The sequence below is a fragment of the Oncorhynchus nerka genome, linkage group LG7 (genome assembly GCF_034236695.1).
Source record: "Oncorhynchus nerka isolate Pitt River linkage group LG7, Oner_Uvic_2.0, whole genome shotgun sequence".
In the NCBI taxonomy this organism is placed as follows: Eukaryota; Metazoa; Chordata; class Actinopteri; order Salmoniformes; family Salmonidae; genus Oncorhynchus; species Oncorhynchus nerka.
Window position 1 is genome coordinate 40,584,412 of NC_088402.1, and position 21,989 is coordinate 40,606,400.

General features: G+C 43.8%; 2 protein-coding genes and 1 long non-coding RNA gene across 4 annotated transcripts; all 3 read left to right on the forward strand.

The window, feature by feature from the left end:
• The first annotated feature begins 3,032 nt into the window (after nt 1-3,032).
• Nucleotides 3,033-4,020, forward strand: LOC135572339 (uncharacterized). The gene is made up of 3 exons (XR_010464221.1): nt 3,033-3,574; nt 3,786-3,892; nt 3,976-4,020. It is a non-coding gene; the product is annotated as an uncharacterized LOC135572339 (long non-coding RNA).
• Nucleotides 4,021-4,201: 181 nt separating this feature from the next.
• LOC135572375 (uncharacterized) lies at nt 4,202-6,808 on the forward strand. The gene is made up of 12 exons (XM_065020067.1): nt 4,202-4,219; nt 4,338-4,484; nt 4,574-4,654; nt 4,889-4,927; nt 5,041-5,090; nt 5,210-5,279; nt 5,370-5,456; nt 5,555-5,653; nt 5,763-5,843; nt 5,934-6,038; nt 6,575-6,668; nt 6,783-6,808. Exons 1-12 carry the CDS (start codon nt 4,202-4,204, stop codon nt 6,806-6,808), a joined length of 897 nt encoding a protein of 298 aa, XP_064876139.1.
• Nucleotides 6,809-15,444: 8,636 nt separating this feature from the next.
• Nucleotides 15,445-21,836, forward strand: LOC115131669 (adenylate kinase 2, mitochondrial-like). 2 transcript variants are annotated; one of them, XM_029663559.2, is made up of 7 exons: nt 15,445-15,607; nt 18,305-18,430; nt 18,621-18,731; nt 19,011-19,105; nt 19,468-19,540; nt 20,229-20,501; nt 21,654-21,836. In XM_029663559.2, exons 1-6 carry the CDS (start codon nt 15,509-15,511, stop codon nt 20,457-20,459), a joined length of 735 nt encoding a protein of 244 aa, XP_029519419.1. In that variant the 5' UTR covers nt 15,445-15,508; the 3' UTR covers nt 20,460-20,501; nt 21,654-21,836. The 2 variants fall into 2 exon arrangements, with proteins under 2 accessions (XP_029519419.1, XP_029519418.1); XM_029663558.2 differs by having other exon boundaries at nt 15,446-15,607; nt 20,229-20,433.
• Nucleotides 21,837-21,989: the final 153 nt, after the last annotated feature.

Sequence of the window (21,989 nt, forward strand, 5' to 3'; positions counted from 1 at the left end):
GCCCCGTTAAGTGGTAGGCCACACAAGCTCACAAAACGGGAGCTTGTGTCCTCGATTGCAACACTCACTACCGAGTTCCATGCTGCCTCTGGAAGCAACGTCACAAGAACTGTTTATCGGGTGCAATATGAAATGGGTTTGCATGGCCGAGTCACCGCACACAAGCCTAAGATCACCATTCACAATGCCAAGTGTCAGCTGCAGTTGTGTAAAGTTTGAAGCCATTGGACTCTGGAGCAGTGAAAATGCGTTCTCTGGAGTGATGAATCACGCTTCAAAATCTGGCAGTCTGACGGACAAATCTGGTTTTAGCCGATGTCAGGAGCACTCTACCTGCCCTAATGCATAGAGCCAACTGTGAAGTTTGGTGGAAGATAAATAATGGTCTGGGGCTGTTTCATGGTTCTGGCTAGGCCGCTTAGTTTCAATGAAGGGAAATCTTAACTCTACAGCATACTGTAACAGTTGTCGTATGAAGGAGAGGACCAGAGTGCAGCGTGGTAAGTGTTCATCTTGATTTTTAATACAAATAGTGAACACTGAAACAAAAACAATAAAATGACAAATGAACAGTCCTGAACGGTGAAATAAAACACAGAACAGAAAATAAACACCCACGAAACACAAGTGGGAAAAGGCTACCTAAGTATGATTCTCAATCAGAGACAACTAACAACACCTGCCTCGGACTGAGAACCATACCAGGCCAAACGCAAACACAACATAGAAAACGGAACAACATAGACAACCCACCCAACTCACGCCCTGACCATACTAAACAAAGACATAATAAAAGAACGTCATAATAAAAGAAGGTCAGAACGTGACAGTACCCCCCCCCACCCCAAAAGTGCGGACTCTGGCCGCAAAACCTAAACCTGTAGGGGAGGGTCTGGGTGGGTGTCTGTCCGCGGTGGCGGCTCTGGCGCGGCACGTGGACCCCACTCCACCATAGTCCTTCTCCGCCTCTTCACCAGCCTCCGTGGCCTCTTTAACGCGGCGACCCTCGCCGCCGACCTCGGACTGGGGACACAAGCCACAGGTCCCGAGCGGACGGGAAATTTCAGCAGCACCGGACGGACGGGAGATTCCGGCAGCACCGGACAGGCAGGAGACTCCGGCAGCTCCGGAGTGAAGGGCGATTCTGGCAGCTCCTGGCTGACTGACGGCTCTGGCAGCTCCTGGCAGCTCCTGGCTGACTGACGGCTGTGGCAGCTCCTGGCTGACTGACGGCTCTGGCAGCTCCTGGCTGACTGACGGCTCTGGCAGCTCCTGGCTGACTGACGGCTCTGGCAGCTCCTGGCTGACAGACGGGAGACTCTGGCAGCTCAGGACAGACGGGAAACTCTGGCAGCTCAGGACAGACGGGAGACTCTGGCAGCTCAGGACAGACGGGAGATGCTGGCAGCTCAGGACAGACGGGAGACGCTGACAGCTCAGGACAGACGGGAGATGCTGGCAGCTCAGGACAGACGGGAGACTCTGGCAGCTCAGGACAGACGGGAGATGCTGGCAGCTCAGGACAGACGGGAGACGCTGGCAGCTCAGGACAGACGGGACTCTCTGGCAGCGCTGGGCAGGAGGAAGACTCTGGCAGCGCTGAGCGTCCGGGAGCACCTGTAGGAAAAAATATCGAAAAGGAGCGGGACAACATTCCACAGGCGTCAATCAACAGCCTGATCAACTCTATGCTAAGGTGATGTGGGCTCCCGAGTGGCGCAGCGGTCTAAGGTACTGTGTCAGTCGTGCAAGAGGTGTCACTTGTTCAAATCCAAGCTGCATTATTATTGTTATTTGACCCTGCTGGTAATCTATGAACATTAGAACATCTTGGCCATGTTCTGTTATATTCTCCACCCGGCACAGCCAGAAGAGGACTGGCCACCCCCCATACCCTGGTACCTCTCTAGGTTTCTTCCTAGGTTCTGGCCTTTCTAGGGAGGTTTTCCTAGCCACTGTGCTTCTTACACCTGCATTGCTTGCTGTTTGGGGTTTTAGGTTGGTTTCTGTACAGCACTTTGTGACATCAGCTGATGTAAGAAGGGCTTTATCAATACATTTGATTGATTAATTGCATCACACCCGGCCGTGATTGGGAGTCCCATAGGGCGGGGCACAATTGGCCCAGCGTCATCCGGGGTAGGCCGTCATTGTAAATAAGAATTTGTTCTTAACTGACTTGCCTAGTTAAATAAAGGTTATATTAAAAAATATATATATATATATTCAATTAAATGTGTCCCGCTGCATGAGGCAAATGGTGGTCACACCAGATACTGACTGGTTTTCTGATCCACGCTCCTATCTTCATTTAAAAAGGTATCTGTTACCAACAGATGCACATCTGTATTCCCAGTCATGTGAAATCCATAGATTAGGGCCTAAAGAACATATTTTAATTGACTGATTTCCTTATATGAACTATAACTCAGTAAAATCGTTGAAATTGTAGCATGTTGAGTTTATATTTATGTTCAGTGTAGATACATACTATTTTTCCACATATTGCCAGATTATTGCTATCAACCCTGTTTGTATCTTTTGGAACAATGGTAGTGAAGTTTATTAAAATGATGTAGAATAGATGGGCCACCACAGATGTTACAGGCATCCACAGGTCTTGACCACCATGTTGCGATGCTTCTTTAGGATCACATTGTTGTTGTCGTCGTAGTCGTAGAAGAGTACAGAGATGGGACTGAGCTTGGTGGGTGCGCAGCACGCTTTGGGAACCTCATCCGGCTTCAAAAGGTGAACCTGCCATAAATAAAGGTCAATCAGACTTATTCATACATACACTTTGATATAATCAATGATAATATCCTGTTTATAAAAGAGGTATGGATTATTATTATGCAGATGGTTCAGTGCTCTCCTACCTCAGTGGGAGGTGGCTTTGCCCCCCCCTTGTCTGAATGTGGTCAATATGTTTTATCCCGTGTTGTCTGTGCTCCACAAGACTTTATAGCCCACTGAGCCAAAGCCTAGACTTTCAGAAGTTCAACAACAACTTCCATGAAACAAGCTAAAACATTTCAATGGGCCATTGACCTAGCTAGTGACTTTAAAAAATAGATTTGGTCTTTAAGTTTTAGATTATACACACACAACATAGGAAAGCCTCTGGTGACAAAATAGGGTCAATGGAATTAGAATGATGACCAGGAATTGTATAGGATTCTAATGGTAACCATGGAGTTCCAAACTCATTTCTATGGCAACACAGCTGTCAATTTTATAAACAACAATTTCAAATATATGCGTTGCCATGAGACATCTAACCGTTAGAACATATTGGCGTTCTATTGAACGTTTTCTGTTCGAAAACAAGAACAACTTCAATTTGCTGTTCAACAACAACAAACTTGACTGATTTTTGAGACCTGAGATTAAAACATCGACTGGAAAATGCCTGGGTGCTTTTCAAGATTGACAGAGAGAGTGCGAGGACGTCGGCAGCCTTCTGCGTCGACAGGTTGTTCAAATTCATTTATGGGTTGTTTTTGTTGTCTTTTTCCGTTTTGCAGGGTTCGCGATCGTCGGGAGGTGGACAGCGACAGCGACTTCGAAGAGGGTACGTGGAGTTTTAAACTTCTTATTTTACAACATTCAACATTGACAATGTAATTTGTGAAATGTTGTGTATTTCTGTCATCCAAACTTTCAAGGTAACGTTAACTTGAGTAATTGTTGCTAAGCGATGCACTTTTGCTAGTAGTACTAGCTAGCGCGCTACGTTTTACGTCCTAATAACTGTTTGTTTGTTTTCCTGTTCCTACTTTTAGAATCAACTGTACTGGATGAGGTCCAGTTGGATGTGCCACTGCTGCCAGTTATCCTTCATGTCCAGGATGCTGCTATCATCCTTGAGGATGTGCCGACTATCCTTGAGGTACACTTTTCAGAAAGCTTTTGGTTTTATGTTTGAAAAGTATCCCACATATTCATTCTGAAAATCTTTGTTGTCTGCTTTAGGAGCCCACTGGTAATTGGCAGCTGATACCGATTAGGTTCAGCCCCTGTACTGTGGTCCTGTTGTGATCAGGGTAAGAGAACCACACACAGTCACATCACCGTTACAATGTTTGCTGTTTCTAACCTGAATTTACTGTAATGTCACCCCCCTCTTGTGCAGAACAATGCCGGTCCAGTGGCTAAAGCCTGGAGAACTTTCCAGTTCATCAGCCCCATTATCACCTACATGCGTGGGGGATCCCAGGTATGTGTCTTTGTAACTATCTAGTCCTAATCTTCAGAGTCATGTGATCAAGATGGAAATATGTTACAGCGATGGCTGATGTTGTTTTGTTGATGTTACTTGTCGTTTCTCTCCACAGCAGGTGGTGGTGAGGATGCACCATGTGAGTAGGGTTCGAGGCCTGGAGACTCAACTGGTGTGGGCCATCTCCAAGGAGACAGCCAGGCTTAGTCCAGAGGGCATCCCCTACTGTGCCACCAAGGTGCAGTCTGTCACTTGGATCCAGGTAAGATGTAAATACTACTGAAATAGTATTAGATTGGGCTTTTCTTCACTTATTCCATTTGGCCTTAACATGTCGTCTCTCTCTGTCAGTATGTGGCTGGCAGGGTGACCCAGTATGCGTCTCACCTCCGCCACGAGACGTCTGTGGACGTGACGTTTGGCTGCTACCAGGTAAATAAACGTTTTCCTATGTATATAGAATACCAATTACTGGGCATTTTTCTATTAGATCTGCTCTGTTTTTTAATAACGTGTGTGTGGTAAACAGGTGTGTTGTGTGTGTTTTTGGAGCAGCAGACTGATGTCTCGGTGGTGTACGCCACTCTCCACATGGGGCTGGATGGGCTGCTCTCCTCCTCGTGGGGGTCGGAGGCTGCCTCCGTCTCTACGCCCACCAATCAGTAGTTCACTGAGCCAGAGCCTGAGGGCCACAACCTCTATGAGGTCAGATGTTAGACACACAGCTACACATTCTATAGACTAGTAGCATTAAGATCCATCCATTGACCCATTGTTTGTCATGTCACAGATGTTGAATGTTTGTTCTGTCGTTGTAGGGCTGGGAGGAGGACCTGCTGCCTGAGGAGAGGGAGGTTCCTCTGCTAAAGTGAGTTCCTCTAAATGTCTGTGTAGTCTGGGCTTGTCAGATGCTGAAGGATATTTATCACCATGCTGTATCCCCATTGACTCTAATGGTTGACATGCTCCATTCCCTCCCTCCCACAGCCTCTACCTTACCACCAAGAGAGTGGAGGACATCGCCCTGAGGCTCGTCTCCCTGCGCCAGGCCTTCACTGTGAGTGGACCCACTTAAATTTTTTCTCTTGTTTTGTCTGTCTCCTAGAGGAAGATGGGTGTCTCACCCTAACTCTTCCCTCTTCTCTAGACACTGCTTGGTTCCACCCTGAGCAGGAACCATCTGTTTGTGGCAGGAAAGGTCCTAATGGGCGCACTGGTTCAGGCCCACCACATGGTAGCTCACTAACTCATTATTCATTCAAGGGAAAGAGAGCGTCCTCAGTGGGAAATGTGTTCTGTTCATTAATATCAACGCTCTTTGCTTTGTGATAGGACGAGTCCGAATTCATCCGTGCCTATAATGACTTTGTGGACTACCTGAGTGACCCCTCCAAGAAGATTGACATTGAGAGGGAGCTGGCTGAGGCAAAGGTGAGTTCATTAACTCTTTCATGTCTCACTTTGAGTTCTACCACATGCATGTCTTTTATACATCACAGTATCTGATCTGTTTGAAATCATTCCTATTTTCTTGTCCTAGATCCATCATGTTAACCTGATAGATGTCCTCTTTGAACTGGTGCTGTTTGGGTTGATGACAGCTCAGAAGTCCCTGATGGTGGTAAGTAGCATCTCACTGGTACATGTTTCGATGTCTCTCTATTAGCAAATTCACTTCAATTTCTCTTCTCTCCTCTTCTGTTTCCTTTAGCACCCTGGTGGGTTCATGGAGCGTCTGTACGCTCTCCTGTACTCCTTCCTGCCCGCTGCTGCCAGCATTGAGCCAAAGGCTGAGAGATACCTGCTGCTGCTCAATGTAAGAGTCAATAGTTTACTTCCTTATTCCTAGTTGACCTGAATAACAGGGTTTCAATTACATTTTACAGGGAGTAACTCTCCTTGTCTCTTTCCTCTTGGTAAGCTAGTAACTCAGAGCCATTATCTATGTGTTGTGTGGTGTTCTCTTCAGGGCGGGCTGATGGCTCTGCTTGATGACATGTTTGGGCAGCAGCTGGCCTGGTACTTTAACCCAGAATCTTTGGTCACTGAGCTCTCCAGCCTCCTGGAGTACCACCTGGAGAACCTCATGGCCAGCATGTAGTCCTACTGCAGAGATCTGAAAGGCCACACTCTCTCTGTCTGTCCATCTCTCTCTGTCCATCCCTCTCTCTCTCTCTGTCCATCTCTCTCTCTCTGTCCATCTCTCTCTCTCTCTCTCTCTCCGTCCATCTCTCTCTCTCTGTCCATCTCTCTTTCTCTCTCTCAGGATTTGAGGACTTGAAGTGCTTTGTTGAACCTTGATTAGTTAACACACATTAAATTAATGTATTCTCTTGTTTTCTCTCCCCACAGGATTCTTGTGCCACTTTGCCACCTAACAGGGATCTAGACACTAACGCACTACATTACTTTGCACTGAATTTTACATTTTTAAATAAAATTACTGGTAGTTTAAAAGCATTTGTCTCTGTCTTTTCATTTACTAGATCATTTCATCACAATTTCCTCTTCCTGGAAATATGAGGCTAATTTTACATTACAATTATGCTTTATTCTTTAGATATGGAAATTAACAACAACATTTAATTGATTTACAGGTACTACAGGCCCACACTTTATGGCATTGTTTTGTGATGTGTGAGTCTGCCATTGTAGACTTAGGTAACTTGGGTATATTACTTTAAATTGGCCATATTTCTCATTAATGTCTGAGCCAATTACCTTCTTTCCCACTGAAAAGTTATCGTTCATGTGAGAGAGGGTGTAGTAGTGCATACTGACCACTAGTTGGATCATAGCGTGGTTGGTGGCGTTCATGTGAGAGAGGGTGTAGTAGTGTATACTGACCACTAGTTGGATCATAGCGTGGTTGGTGGCGTTCATGTGAGAGAGGGTGTAGTAGTGCATACTGACCACTAGTTGGATCATAGCGTGGTTGGTGGCGTTCATGTGAGAGAGGGTGTAGTAGTGCATACTGACCACTAGTTGGATCATAGCGTGTGGTTGGTGGCGTTCATGTGAGAGAGGGTGTAGTAGTGTATACTGACCACTAGTTGGATCATAGCGTGGTTGGTGGCGTTCATGCAGGAACCCAGAGGGTAAAAAATATCTAGTTAACAGAAGAAAGGAAGACAAAATAAGGACAGAAGAAAAAGGAAAAGAAAAGGACAACAAAGTGAAACCTCTAAAGAAACAAGAGACCATAATACAAGAAACAGCACTATAGAGAGATAGAACAACAACAACGCAGCCACTGCCAGCTAGCCTACTTCAGCAGTACTGTATCATTTGAATTATTTTAGTCAATAAGATTCCTGCTACGTAAGCTTAACTTTCTGAACATTCGAGACGTGTAGTCCACTTGTCATTCCAATCTCCTTTGCATTAGCGTAGCCTCTTCTGTAGCCTGTCAACTATGTGTCTGTCTATCCCTGTTCTCTCCTCTCTGCACAGACCATACAAACGCTCCACACCGCGTGGCCGCGGCCACTCTAATCTGGTGGTCCCAGCGCACGACCCACGTGGAGTTCCAGGTCTCCGGTAGCCTCTGGAACTGCCGATCTGCGGCCAACAAGGCAGAGTTCATCTCAGCCTATGCCTCCCTCCAGTCCCTCGACTTCTTGGCACTGACGGAAACATGGATCACCACAGATAACACTGCTACTCCTACTGCTCTCTCTTCGTCCGCCCACGTGTTCTCGCACACCCGAGAGCTTCTGGTCAGCGGGGTGGTGGCACCGGGATCCTCATCTCTCCCAAGTGGTCATTCTCTCTTTCTCCCCTTACCCATCTGTCTATCGCCTCCTTTGTATTCCATGCTGTCACAGTTACCAGCCCTTTCAAGCTTAACATCCTTATCATTTATCGCCCTCCAGGTTCCCTCGGAGAGTTCATCAATGAGCTTGATGCCGATAAGCTCCTTTCCTGAGGACGGCTCACCTCTCACAGTTCTGGGCGACTTTAACCTCCCCACGTCTACCTTTGACTCATTCCTCTCTGCCTCCTTCTTTCCACTCCTCTCCTCTTTTGACCTCACCCTCTCACCTTCCCCCTCTACTCACAAGGCAGGCAATACGCTCGACCTCATCTTTACTAGATGCTGTTCTTCCACTAACCTCACTGCAACTCCCTCCAAGTCTCCGACCACTACCTTGTATCCTTTTCCCTCTTGCTCTCATCCAACACTTCCCACACTGCCCCCTACTCGGATGGTATCGCGCCGTCCCAATCTTCGCTCTCTCTCCCCCGCTACTCTCTCCTCTTCCATCCTATCATCTCTTCCCTCTGCTCAAACCTTCTCCAACCTATCTCCTGATTCTGCCTCCTCAACCCTCCTCTCCTCCCTTTCTGCATCCCTTGATTCTCTATGTCCCCTATCCTTCAGGCCGGCTCGGTCCTCCCCTCCTGCTCCGTGGGCTCGACGACTCATTGCGAGCTCACAGAACAGGGCTCCGGGCAGCCGAGCGGAAATGGAGGAAAACTCGCCTCCCTGCGGACCTGGCATCCTTTCACTCCCTCCTCTCTACATTTTCCTCTTCTGTCTCTGCTGCTAAAGCCACTTTCTACCACTCTAAATTCCAAGCATCTGCCTCTAACCCTAGGAAGCTCTTTGCCACCTTCTCCTCCCTCCTGAATCCTCCTCCCCTCCCTCCTCCCTCTCTGCAGATGACTTCGTCAACCATTTTGAAAAGAAGGTCGACGACATCCGATCCTCGTTTGCTAAGTCAAACGACACCGCTGGTTCTGCTCACACTGCCCTACCCTGTGCTCTGACCTCTTTCTCCCTCTCTCTCCAGATGAAATCTCGCGTCTTGTGACGGCCGGCCGCCCAACAACCTGCCCGCTTGACCCTATTCCCTCCTCTCTTCTCCAGACCATTTCCGGAGACCTTCTCCCTTACCTCACCTCGCTCATCAACTCATCCCTGACCGCTGGCTACGTCCCTTCTGTCTTCAAGAGAGCGAGAGTTGCACCCCTTCTGAAAAAAACCTACACTCGATCCCTCCGATGTCAACAACTACAGACCAGTATCCCTTCTTTCTTTTCTCTCCAAAACTCTCGAATGTGCCGTCCTTGGCCAGCTCTCCCGCTATCTCTCTCAGAATGACCTTCTTGATCCAAATCAGTCAGGTTTCAAGACTAGTCATTCAACTGAGACTGCTCTTCTCTGTATCACGGAGGCCCTCCGCACTGCTAAAGCTAACTCTCTCTCCTCTGCTCTCATCCTTCTAGACCTATCGGCTGCCTTCGATACTGTGAACCATCAGATCCTCCTCTCCACCCTCTCCGAGTTGGGCATCTCCGGCGCGGCCCACGCTTGGATTGCGTCCTACCTGACAGGTCGCTCCTACCAGGTGGCGTGGCGAGAATCTGTCTCCTCACCACGCGCTCTCACCACTGGCGTCCCCCAGGGCTCTGTTCTAGGCCCTCTCCTATTCTCGCTATACACCAAGTCACTTGGCTCTGTCATAACCTCACATGGTCTCAATTTGTCCCCTCAATCACTCTTGCCACTTGCTTGCTATTTTCTTGCCTGCCGAAATTCTCCCTTCCTTCTATCTTGGGACTGCAAGGCCTGGCACACTTCAGAATACCCATCCCTCAATCCCCCATCCCATCGTGCTTTTCCCTCTAAAGGCTTTTTCTACATTTTTTAAAACACTTTTTCAGTTTTAGATTTTTTAAATGTAGGTACAGTAGTAATAATAAAATAATAATAATAAATAAAAAATGTGTACTCTTGGCAAAAAAGAAAGTTCAAATTCACAAGTCAACAGTAAACTGTTATAATAGAAAAAATATGTTTTTCAATGTATAATAATATAAGCAAAACTATGACTGAATGTGCATCCATGAAGAATCCCCTCCCCAATAGGTCCCTTCGCCCTCAATAGGACACCCCCAGCACCACCATCCCCATCAACCTCCCCCCACCCCTCAACCACAAAACACAATAATGATAATAATCATAGAAATTAAAATAAACATACATACACACGTGTACAGTACATATACATATTCACAGGAAACTCAACTTCTCTTATCTCTTTTCCTACATCAGATATGCAGGTGACATTTCCACGTGGATGACAGCACATAATCAACAAGACGGAGATGCTCTTCATCCGAGGGAATGACTGCCCGTTCACAGATGTTAGATAATACGAGATGATCACATGTCATTTACATTCCAGCCCTTGTCAGCACCAGAATTGGCTACTTCAACTTACACCCTGCTGGAATCTCTGCATTCTCAGATTCCCCTCTGTTATTAATCTCTATATTGTAATCAATAAAGTGTTTCAAAATGCTGTACTTTTATGAACATATGTGTTTAGATCATTTCTGAGAGAGAAGGGGTGTAATATCTCCAGATGAGCATGTGGTACCCTTCCTCACCCATGCCGACAAGATGTTACTTCTTGTGGGGTCTATGCCTTGAAAGTAAGTATGAGAGTATAAGTAATGTACCTACTAAAAGTATACTGACTAAAAGGCAAAACAGAATTGTCAAATTATATTATAGCTGTGTCGTTGTATACTTGCGAATAAGAATCTTAAGTTAAACATCGTTTTGTTGGTGAAAACTGGAAAACTGGTTGTGACCGCTGCCCACGAAGGCTCCATCAGTCCTGTATGAAAACTATCCCATCATTGGAGGATTAAGTCTGCGCTGCCTGTCAGGACTAGGTTAGGCTTGAGTTCCAGGCGACGGTATCACCTGGGAAACTTTCCAGAAAAAGTGGACTAAATGTTCAGTCGAGCTGTTGCAGCTTTCCAATATTTGTTGTCTCTTTATATTTGATTTGTCATTTTATATCTTATGCAAAGATTGAAATTTGTATTTCTTATTTAATGTTAACAAACTTAACTTTGTGATTAATATTTGTTATTTTCTTAAATGTTTCTAAAATAAAAGTTTGTTTCTTTATACTCCAATTTAGCTTTCTTTTGCACGCACTATTGGTCAACATGCGCTACCAAAATTATTCTGAAGTATGCCAGGCCTTGCAGTTCCAAGATCGAAGGAGGTGGGGGTAGAATTTCGGCAGGCAAGAAAATAGCCCCCCTTCTAATTTCCTTCAATTTGTGGCTAGAGTCAAGTACTTTCTGTCGCACACATCAGTCAAATACTTTTCTATAGAACAAACTTTAGGCAACCGAAATTAATATATGTGTGTTTATATTAGTGGGAGTAAAATGTCGGCAGGCAATAAACATTTCAGAACTGCTAGTCTAATAAAACATTGGTGAGATGACGAATTTTGGCAAAGAGATTTATTTATAAACAAATAGCCAAACCGAAAACTGCAGACATTACTAGTGCACCCCCGCGATCAAACCGACATAAAAAAAAATGAAACGCAGCCTAACGTGATCAGAAATCTCAAGTCGCAACAATGAAGAATTGAGTTGGCAAGACTTGGCAGGGTGGAGTTGTTCAGTACAACACCGGAAGAGTCATCTTTATTTCACACTTCCGGCCTGCTGATGAGCTCTTAAAGTGGCACTGCACCGAAAAGGCTCCGTGCAGGATTTCGCCAAAATGTAACCCATTGGACAAAAACTGGTTGAATCAACATGGTTTCCATGTCATTTCAACCCCAAAAATCTATGTGATGACATTGAATCAACGTATTTTTTTCACTCAACTTTGAACCTAAATCCAATTACATGGTGGCATTTGTTTTCATGTTGAATTCAAGGTTAGTTAACAACTAAACCAAATGTAAATCAAAACTTGAAGTTGAACTAATGTCTGTGCCCAGAGAAAAGTAATTTGTCTTAGTAAACATGTTTTGAAATACAGTAGGTTGTCAAATAAAGTCAATACAAAAGATATTCTGTTGGATCTGACAATTAATCTTGATGGTTGTACAGTCATCTCAAATAAAACTGAAGGACCTTGGTGTTACCCTGGACCCTGATCTCTCTTTTGACGAACATAGCAATAGTATTTCAAGGACAGCTTTTTTCCATCTACGTAACATTGCAAAAATCTTTAACTTTTTGTCCAAAAATGATGCAGAAAAATTTATCTATGCTTTTGTCACTTCTAGATTAGACCACTGCAATGCTCTACTTTCCGGCTACCCGGATAAAGCACTAAACTAGGGCTGATTTCAAGATTTTACTGCTAACCTACAAGGATTTACATGGGCATTCTCCTACCCATCTCTCCGATTTGGTCCTGCCGTACATACCTACACGTACGCTACGGTCACAAGACGCAGGCCTCCTTATTGTCCCTAGAATTTCTAAGCAAACAGCTGGAGGCAGGGCTTTCTCCTATAGAGCTCCATTTTTTCTGGAATGGTCTGCGTATCCATGTGAGAGATGCAGACTCGGTCTCGAACTTTAAGTCTTTATTGAAGATTCATCTCTTCAGCAGGTCCTATAATTGAGTGTAGTCTGGCCCAGGGGTGTGAAGGTGAATGGAAAGGCACTGGAATGACGAACCACAATGGCAGCGACAAACCACAATTGCAGCCTCTGCCTGGACGGTTCCCCTCTATCCACTGGGATTCTCTGCCTCAAACCTTATTATGGCAAGTCACTTGCTTACTGGTGCTCTTCCATGTTGTCCCTGAGAGAGGTGCGTCACTTGAGTGGGTTGAGTCACTGACGTGATCTTCCGGGTTGGCGCCCCCCTCAGGATTATGCCGTCAATATAATTTTATAGAGGAAATCTTGGTCTTTTTTGGTAAACAGCTGAGGTGTGGTGATGGAGGAATGAGACCATCCGTAGACCACGAGATCAAAATGATAGTTTTAACCATGTTTTGACCACTAGGCTACCTGCCACCCCATCAATTGTTAAGTGGTAGGCCTATTTGTGTCGTTGGTCATCGTTTACATCCACACAGCTCTTTCTCTTATAGACATGTAGCTGAACTACATGAGGTATCTGATTAGTTTGATTAATAGTATGTATCTTAATTTAGAGAAAGATTATGGTTTTGATAGAAGTTTGTTGGTTTCCTTGTTAGTTGGTAAATTATTATTTGAACAACCTTTTTGCCTACAAAAACAACCCTTTACAGTTGAAGTCGGACGTTTTAGGTTGGAGTCATTAAAACTTGTTTTCGACCACTCCACAAATTTCTTGTTAACGAACTATAGTTTTAGCAAGTCGGTTAGGACATCTACTTTGTGCATGACACAAGTCACAAATCGTTGAAGTGGGAGACTTTTATCTCCCTCACCAACTTTAAACATCTGCTATCTGAGCAGCTGTACATAGTCCATCGGTAAATAGCCCACCCAATTTACCTACCTCATCCCCATACTGTTTTTATTTATTTACTTTTCTGCTCTTTGCACACCAGTATCTCTACCTGCACATGACCATCTGATCATTTATCACTCCAGTGTTAATCTGCTAAATTGTAATTAATCGCCTACCTCTTCATGCCTTTTGCACACAATATATATAGATTATTTTCTTTTTTTTCTACTGTGTTATTGACTTCTTTATTGTTTACTCCATGTATAACTCTGTGTTGTTATCTGTTCACACTGCTATGCTTTATCTTGGCCAGGTCGCAGTTGTAAATGAGAACTTGTTCTCAACTAGCCTACCTGGTTAAATAAAGGTGAAATTAAAAATACAATTTTAAAAAATCCACAATTGTTTACAGACAGATTATTTCACTTATAATTCAATTTCAGTGGGTCAGAAGTTTAGATACACTAAATTGATTGTGCCTTTAAACAGCTTGGAAAATTCCAGAAAATTATGTTATGGCTTTAGAAGCTTCTGATAGGCTAATTGACATCATTTCAGTCAATTGGAGGTGTACCTGTAGATGTATTCCAATGCCTACCTTCAAACTCAGTGCCTCTTAGCTTGACATCATGGGAAAATCAAAAGAAATCAGCCAAGACCTCAAAATATTTTTTGTAGACCTCGACAAGTCTGGTTCATCCTTGGGAGTAATTTCCAAATGCCTGAAGGTACCACATTCATCTGTACAAACAATAGCATGCAAGTATAAACACCATGGGACCACACAGTCATGGGACCCTGACTCAGTTACACCAGCTCTGTCAGGAGGAATGGGCCAAAATTCACCCAACTTATTGTGGGAAGCATGTGGAAGGCTACCCAAAACGGTTGACCCAAGTTCAACTATTTAAAGGCAATGCTACCAAATACTAATTTAGTGTATGTAAACTTCTGACCCACTGGGAATGTGACGAAATAAATAAAAGCTGAAATAAATCATTCTCTTTACTATTATTCTGACATTTCACGTTCTTAAATTAAAGTGGTGATCCTAATTGACCTAAAACAGGGAATTTTTACTAGGATTAAATGTCAGGAATTATGAAAAACTGAGTTGAAATGTATTTGGCTAAGGTGTATGTAAACTTCCGACTTCAACTGTATATATAACAAATGTCTATATTTAGACACAAATAACAATGTTAATAATGATACTTATTATTATTTATTTAATAAATATTATATATATATTATTTATTTATTTATCTCAAAGCGTATACAATCTAAACAAACGAACAACAAATGTAGATTGATTGATGGAGATTGAATGTCTCAATTTGGATTCGAATGAAAGGTTGGGAGTTGAGGCTGAAAAGATTGAAAAGGCACTGTAGCTTCAGAAGGGGGTGCATCGACCGTAGAGCCAGAGAGAAACAAATAGTCTGACAAACAGACACGGAGCGCTTCGTCAGTGCACCACATCTGCTTCTCCACCGTCAGATCCTCCATAGGACCTGCTTCTCCGTAGGTACGTACTGGTCCTCCATTGGCGAACATTTTGCGCCCACCTGGGTGATGCCACCGCTAATGAAAAGCGACCACATCTTGGCAGTGGTTAAGAACAGTCCCCGAGCCTCCTCTGCCACCTCTACACACAGCATGCAGTACTTGTTGTAATAATTCCCGACAAATGAAACCATAATAATAATATTACTTAATTAATAAATAATAATAATACACCATTAATATTAATAATATAGATTTGTCTAACTGTCTAACTAATAACAATGTTCATTTACATCTCTATGGTCCCTCACCAAAGAACATCCGTAATTGCATGTGCAAAACCCGGATGTTATAACAAGAAATGTGCTTACTATTTCAGCAAATCAGCGTGTAGGACGCTTGACTGAGCCATCTAATGACCAGTGAGAGGGAAGTATTTTCTAATAAGGGGCGGGCTTTAATCCTAAACAGCAAGAAATAAGTCGCTGTCACTTCCTTTCGTGGCGGAGTTGGCAGATAACAAAAGTGGCACAAGGACGGTTAAAGTGAACATGGCCCCCAGCATGCAGTTGAACGATGCAGTGTCCGACGTAAAAAAGGGAATTCGGGCAATCCTTCTCGGACCCCCTGGTGCTGGGAAAGGAACACAGGTCAGTGAGTTATGCGAAGTGCAGGAATGGGAGACCGCATGGCCGACACTGCCACCTAACTGTATACACCTTGTCCTGAAGTTCATTCTGAATTGGCTTGCATAGATGGCTAGCTTTCCCAAGTTTCGTGTAATGAATTGGGTTTCTAGATCAGACGGATAAGGAAGTATAATGCAAGTTGTAGTTAGCTACCCTAGCTAACATGTTATGAGCCTTTGATAAATTGAATGTAACCATTTCCCTTCGAACTAACGTTATCTGGTGCTGATCAGTTTGATTTGTGAACTTGCAACACTTTGGCACACAGTCAATGTGGTACTCGTCTCTGGAGTCGCATGCCAATGTATTGTATGAAGGGCCCTTTGAACTATGACTTTCAAAGTCCCATTAGGTGACTGTATGCTAATCATACTCTCCAGCTGGCCAGAGCCAACTACTTTCATTTGATCTAACCAGGTTCAATGAACGTGTAGACTATTGACTTCCCTGTCAATAAGCTCAGTGTAATTGTTATTTAGTTTCTGGGAGTCTCTGGTCCGGGAGAACAATAGGTTGTTCAGGTTTTGTTTTAAATGTGTTTGGGCTGGAACAAAGCTGGCACACCTGCAGCTTCCCAGGACCGAAGTTGGGGACGTCTGTACTTCCTTGCTGTAGTGGCTGGATAGCTGCACAGTATTGCCTTATAAAACACTACAATTTTTGTTGGTTGCACAGGCTGGTTAAAGTACTGTAGGGCGTTCACACACAGTGCTTTCTGAAAGTATTCATACCACTATTTGGTTGTTACAGCCTGAGTTTTTAAAAGTGATTCATTTGAGTTTTTTGGGGGGGTCAGGTCAATTGCCTACGCATAAAACCTTATGACGGGGGACCCCCAACTGGGGGCTGGCCTGTGGATGGTTTTATTTGTCATTCTTTAAAAAAATGGATTAATTGAGAGGCTGTAATGTCTTGATTCTAAGTATTCATCCCCTTTGTTATGGCAAGCATAAATAAGTTCAGGGGTAAAAATGTGCTTAAGTTGCATAGACTGTGTGCAATAGTGTTTAACATGCTTTCAAAATGACTACCTCATCTCTGTACCCCCACATACAATTATCTGTAAGGTTGTGCAGTGAATTTCAAACAGATTCAACCACAAAGACCAGGGAGGTTTTCCAATGCATCGGAAAGAAGTGCACCTATTGGTAGCTGGGTAACAATATAAATAAATTAAAAACATTTTTTAAAGATGTTGAGTATACTAATTACACTTTGGATACACCCAGTCACTACAAAGATACAGGTGTCCTTCCTATCTCAGTTGCTGGGAAGGAAGTCGCTCAGGGATTTCACCATGAGGGCAATGGTGACTTTCCAACAGTTAGCGTTTAATGGCTATGATAGAAAACTGAGGATGGATCGACATTGTAGTTACTCCACAATACTAACCTAATTGACAGTGAAAATAAAAATATTCTGAAGCAAAGCTCTAAAGTAATACTGTAAAAAATGTGGCAAAGCAATTCACTTTTAGTCCTGAATAGACGGTGTTACGTTTGGGTCAAATACAATACATTAGAGTACCGCTATCTATACTTTCAAGCATAGTGGTGGCTGCATCATGTTACGATTATGGGTTATGCTTGTTATCATTAAGGCTTGGAGTTTTTCAGGATTAAAAAAAAAGTTAACGAAATGGAGCTAAGCACAGGGAAAACCAGGTTGTCTGCTTTCTAGCAGACACTGGGATATGAATTTTCATTTTCTAAAATGAGGCTAAATATACACTGGATTTGTTTACCAAGAAGACGGTGAATGTTGCTCAGTTACGGTTTTGTCTTAAATCTGCATGAAAATCTATGGCAAGACTTGACAATGGTTGTCTTGCAGTGATCAACAACCAACTTGAGAGCTTGAATGTTGATCAGCATAATGGGCAAATATTGTACAATCCAGGTGTGCAAAGCTCTTAGACTTAACCAGAAAGACTCACAGCTGTAATCGCTGCCAAAGGGGATTCTAACATGTGTTGACTCGGTGGTATGAGTACTTATGTCATTTAGATATTTCAGTTCCATAAATTTTCTAACATTTCTATAAACATTGTGTCATTATGCAGTATTTTGTGTAAATGGGTGAGATAAAAATATATATTAATCAATTTTGAAATCAGCCTGTAACACAACAAAATGTGGAGTAAGTCGAGGGGTATGAATACTTTCTGAAGGCACTGTACTTGTGGTCTGGCTTGGAAGCTCTTAAGTATTTAGTCCCTTGGGGGTTTGGTCTTTAGCTCTCAGTTGTGGCGCAACTTGAACATCACTGTGAAATTTAAAAACAAAATGGCAACACGATTGTCTCCTTGAAACAACTGTACTGCATGTGCTATGGCATTTAATTATTCTACCCACGTTTATGTTTTTCCAGAAGTGTCCCATGCCCTCCCCACATACATCTAGACATTAGTCTCATGTCATGGGTGGAGGCTGGAGGGATGTTGCTATCAACTAATAAGATTCAGCACGACTTGAATGCCTTGAACGACTCCCGCCTGTTGTATTAGTTTGACATGTTGGGGGATGGAAATGCATTTGCTGTACTTCTCTTCAGAGTTGTCAAGTTACACTTTTGAAACATGAGACATGGCTACATAAATGCTACCCTTGTTGCCTTTGCAACATTAGGCTTAATGCCAATAATCCCCCTCCCTCCCAGGCTCCTCGGTTGGCAGAGCAGTACTGTGTGTGTCATCTGGCCACGGGGGACATGCTGAGGGCCATGGTGGCCTCTGGCTCTGAGCTCGGCAAGAGGCTCAAGGAGACCATGGATGCCGGGAAACTGGTAAGATGTGTTCATATGTTAGTTCTGAACGTGTCTCTGTGCTCGTTTTTTATAGGAATGAATATGTTTTGTGTCACTGGTTCTGTAGCTTAGTGGTAATCTGAGACTGGTTTACTTGGACCTCTCTCCCAATTGTGTGTGCTCATGCCTTTTTTTGTCTCACTGCTCATCACTGTCAACTTACTCATAGGTCAGTGACGAGATGGTGGTAGAACTCATAGAAAAGAACCTGGACACGCCTCCCTGTAAGAAGGGGTTCCTATTGGATGGATTCCCCCGCACAGTGAAACAAGCAGAGATGGTGAGGATTGGTTGGTGCCTGACTATTTTTGCTGTCAATTCCCAGAGCAAAAGTGTCTCGTTGTTAATCAAGCATATGCAGTGATGTAGTGGTTAAACTGATTGCTGGTCACGGTGAAAAAAAGGAGTGCTTCCTACACTTTCAATGCATTTTTCTGCAAAAGGTGGGTCAACTGTTGTGCAAAATGATGTGTAAACTGCGTTTACCCTCGACTACATCACTGGGCATATGAACCTGTTTCCTCCCTGCTCCCATGTTTCATGAGTCTCTCTCTCCTAGCTGGATGACTTGCTGGAGAAGCGCACCGAGAAGCTGGACTCTGTGATTGAGTTCTCTGTCGATGACTCCCTACTGGTACGCAGGATCTGTGGCAGGTAGGACCAAATATTGTATAGCGGGAGGAGAGAGGGGGAGACGTGCTGCGGTGACCTGTGGTTTGATCCAGTTATTATAGACCATTTGTTGGAGAAATTGTCATGAAATGGAGCAATGCCTCCTTAATCCACAACAAACAGTGATCTGTATTGAAGACACTGCTTCATACAGAGGAAATAATGTGGCTATAGTCCATTCCAAATGTTTACATTCGCATGTCAAAAGGGGTTCTTTGTGTGGCCATTATGTGGTTTAAAATGTTGAAGTGGGCCAACTGCAGTGTGGTTGGGCTTGATGGAGGACGGGAGTGTTGTTGAAATGGTGTTAAACCATGTGGCCCACTAACTTTCTCCCCCCTCAGACTAATTCACCAGCCCAGTGGTCGCTCCTACCACGAGGAGTTCAATCCACCCAAAGAGCCCATGAAGGATGATGTAAGTACCTTGACGAACGTCCCCCTTTCTGAGTCTGGAAACCCTACTTGTATTGTAGAACCCAGAGGAAGCTGGTTGTATGATCCTCTAATCACATGTTTTCAAATGTTTTTTTTCTGGGTCAATTTGCACTTCAAAAAGTGTGTGTGCCTGCTCAGTGTTTGTGCAAATATTCACTTTTAACGAGTGTTCTTATAGAAGTGTGTGTGTCTGTCATATGAAGAATGTAGTGGCTCATTTGCAAACAGAGACTCTTTCACAAGTGTCGTGACACACAATCCCTTGGCTAGGAGTTGTTCCGTGCAGGTGGCTTTGAGCTCTTGTTACAGATGCACAGAAATGGCTTTCAACACGCAAATCAAAAGGATTGTAGTGTGATACCCAGAGATGTAGATCGGTGCTACTGGCTTGGAAATCTATTTGACACCGCTCAAGGCCTTCACAAGCCCTTCTGTGTTCATCATAGATCCGAAAGGACTGGATAGGAGTTAATTAATATGGTAGATGCACTTGACCATCTGGAGGGCTAGAGGGAGCCCTCACCATATTTCTTAAACCTATCAAATTCGTATAGATCTGTGAACACTGAAAGTGTAGGGAGGAAGAGAAAAATAAATAACTGGAGAGAAACCAATATGGTGCTTTTCAGTCATATGAACCCTAATGTCTTCTCTCTGTCCCCCATCAGGTGACAGGGCAGCCGCTGATGCGCCGCAGCGACGACAACGCGTCGACGCTGCGCTCGCGGCTGGAGGCCTACCACAGGCAGACGGTGCCCTTAGTCAAGTACTACAGCGCCCGCGGCCTGCACAAGGCCGTCAACGCCGCCCAGTCCCCCGACGTCGTCTTTGCCTCCATCCTCGCCGCCTTCTCCTCGGCCACAGCCGCCCCCTGTAAAGACCTGGTGCTCTTCGTCTAAGCTCCCTTCCACTTCAGTCGCTTCTTCACTCTCAGGACTCTGGTCCGTGCTCCTTTCGTCTAGCTTTCCAACTCTCCTCCTCGGGACTAGTCTGTGCTCCGTTCTCTACGGCTCTACTTTCTGGTGGGGTGTACATGTATTTGAATGCGTTCCTCTACTGGGACTTTCCCCGGAAACTACAGAGAATAGCTGATTTTATAATGGTGTGTATAAGATAAGTGTAACGTCCCTCTTGGGTCAGGTATACATGTTGGTGGAAGTGTAGCTTCATTGTGATGGTCCTTGTACTTGGATTAAATTGAGCAAGCTGGACGTGATTAAAAATGCATTACAGTTAATGTAATACATCTTAATGTGATGTGTCCTCATTAGTTTGAAAAATGAATGACTGGGATAGATGATGCGAATGTCAGTCTGCTCAGAAATGAATTATCTACTTGACTCTTGTACTTTGACACTTGGTGTGCATTGATGTTCTTTGGTTAGTGAAACTGAAAGCATGCCTTTTTTTTCTAGAGCATAGCCACAAACAAAAAGTACCTGTCATACCGATGTATATTTAGTTCTCGTTAACAACACTATTCTTATGTTCCTATTGATGCGCTTTCCATCCCGCTCTATAAATAGGCTACCTGTTGACTAATTTGTCCTTTCCTTTCTAGATTTTTGTCCCTTCTCCCTCTCTGTAGTCAACTGTGATCTCGGCATTTGGATGAAACATCTGCATGCAGATTGTGACTTATCGCCTTTGAATGTGAATGCATGATGTTCTCATGGTAGTCAGAAAACAATAGCAGTTGTATTGTGGAAAGCTATGTTGGTCAGTAGGCTTGCTGTGTGAATTTTCCTAGCTTGACTAGATAATGTTAAGTATCAAAACAATGACTATTGACTTCTGCTTTTAGTTTCTGTCAAGTTTGATACGGGCAAATGATTGTTAATGTGCTGCTAAGTCACGTTGTGGTGCCGTGTTAATTAAAACTCATGTAAAGCCTGACGGCTGACTCTTTATGGTAGTTAATTGCACTAGATGGACAGGATTGTTAAATTGAACACATACAATGGCCTTTCTATGTCCAGTGGAGCAACTTGTCTGTACATGTTCTGCTTTGAATGACCCAACTCAGTATTTTGTTAGAATTTGCAATTGTCTCATGTTTAAATTCACCCCTTTTTCTTTTTTTTCCCCCCCAGCTGTTTGAATCCTGGCAATGGAAGCAAGTGGAGGAAATGTTGTACTGTAGCACTTAATTTTGAGATATTTCTGGAGGATGAGTGAGCAAAATGCAGTGCAATCTACCAGTAATTAGTGAAGCCATCTTGGAAGTGACTGATTATGTTTCCCTTCTAATAAAAAGATGCTTTTCTACAATCATGCCATAATTTTGTAGCCTCCCTTTGTGCTGTATAACTAATATAATATTGCCTTACTTGCTACTAATATAACTCAACTGCAATTACCTCAATATCGTGGTTTATGTTGAATATTGTACATGGCTGGGTGGATGTCTTTATGGAACATAATACAGT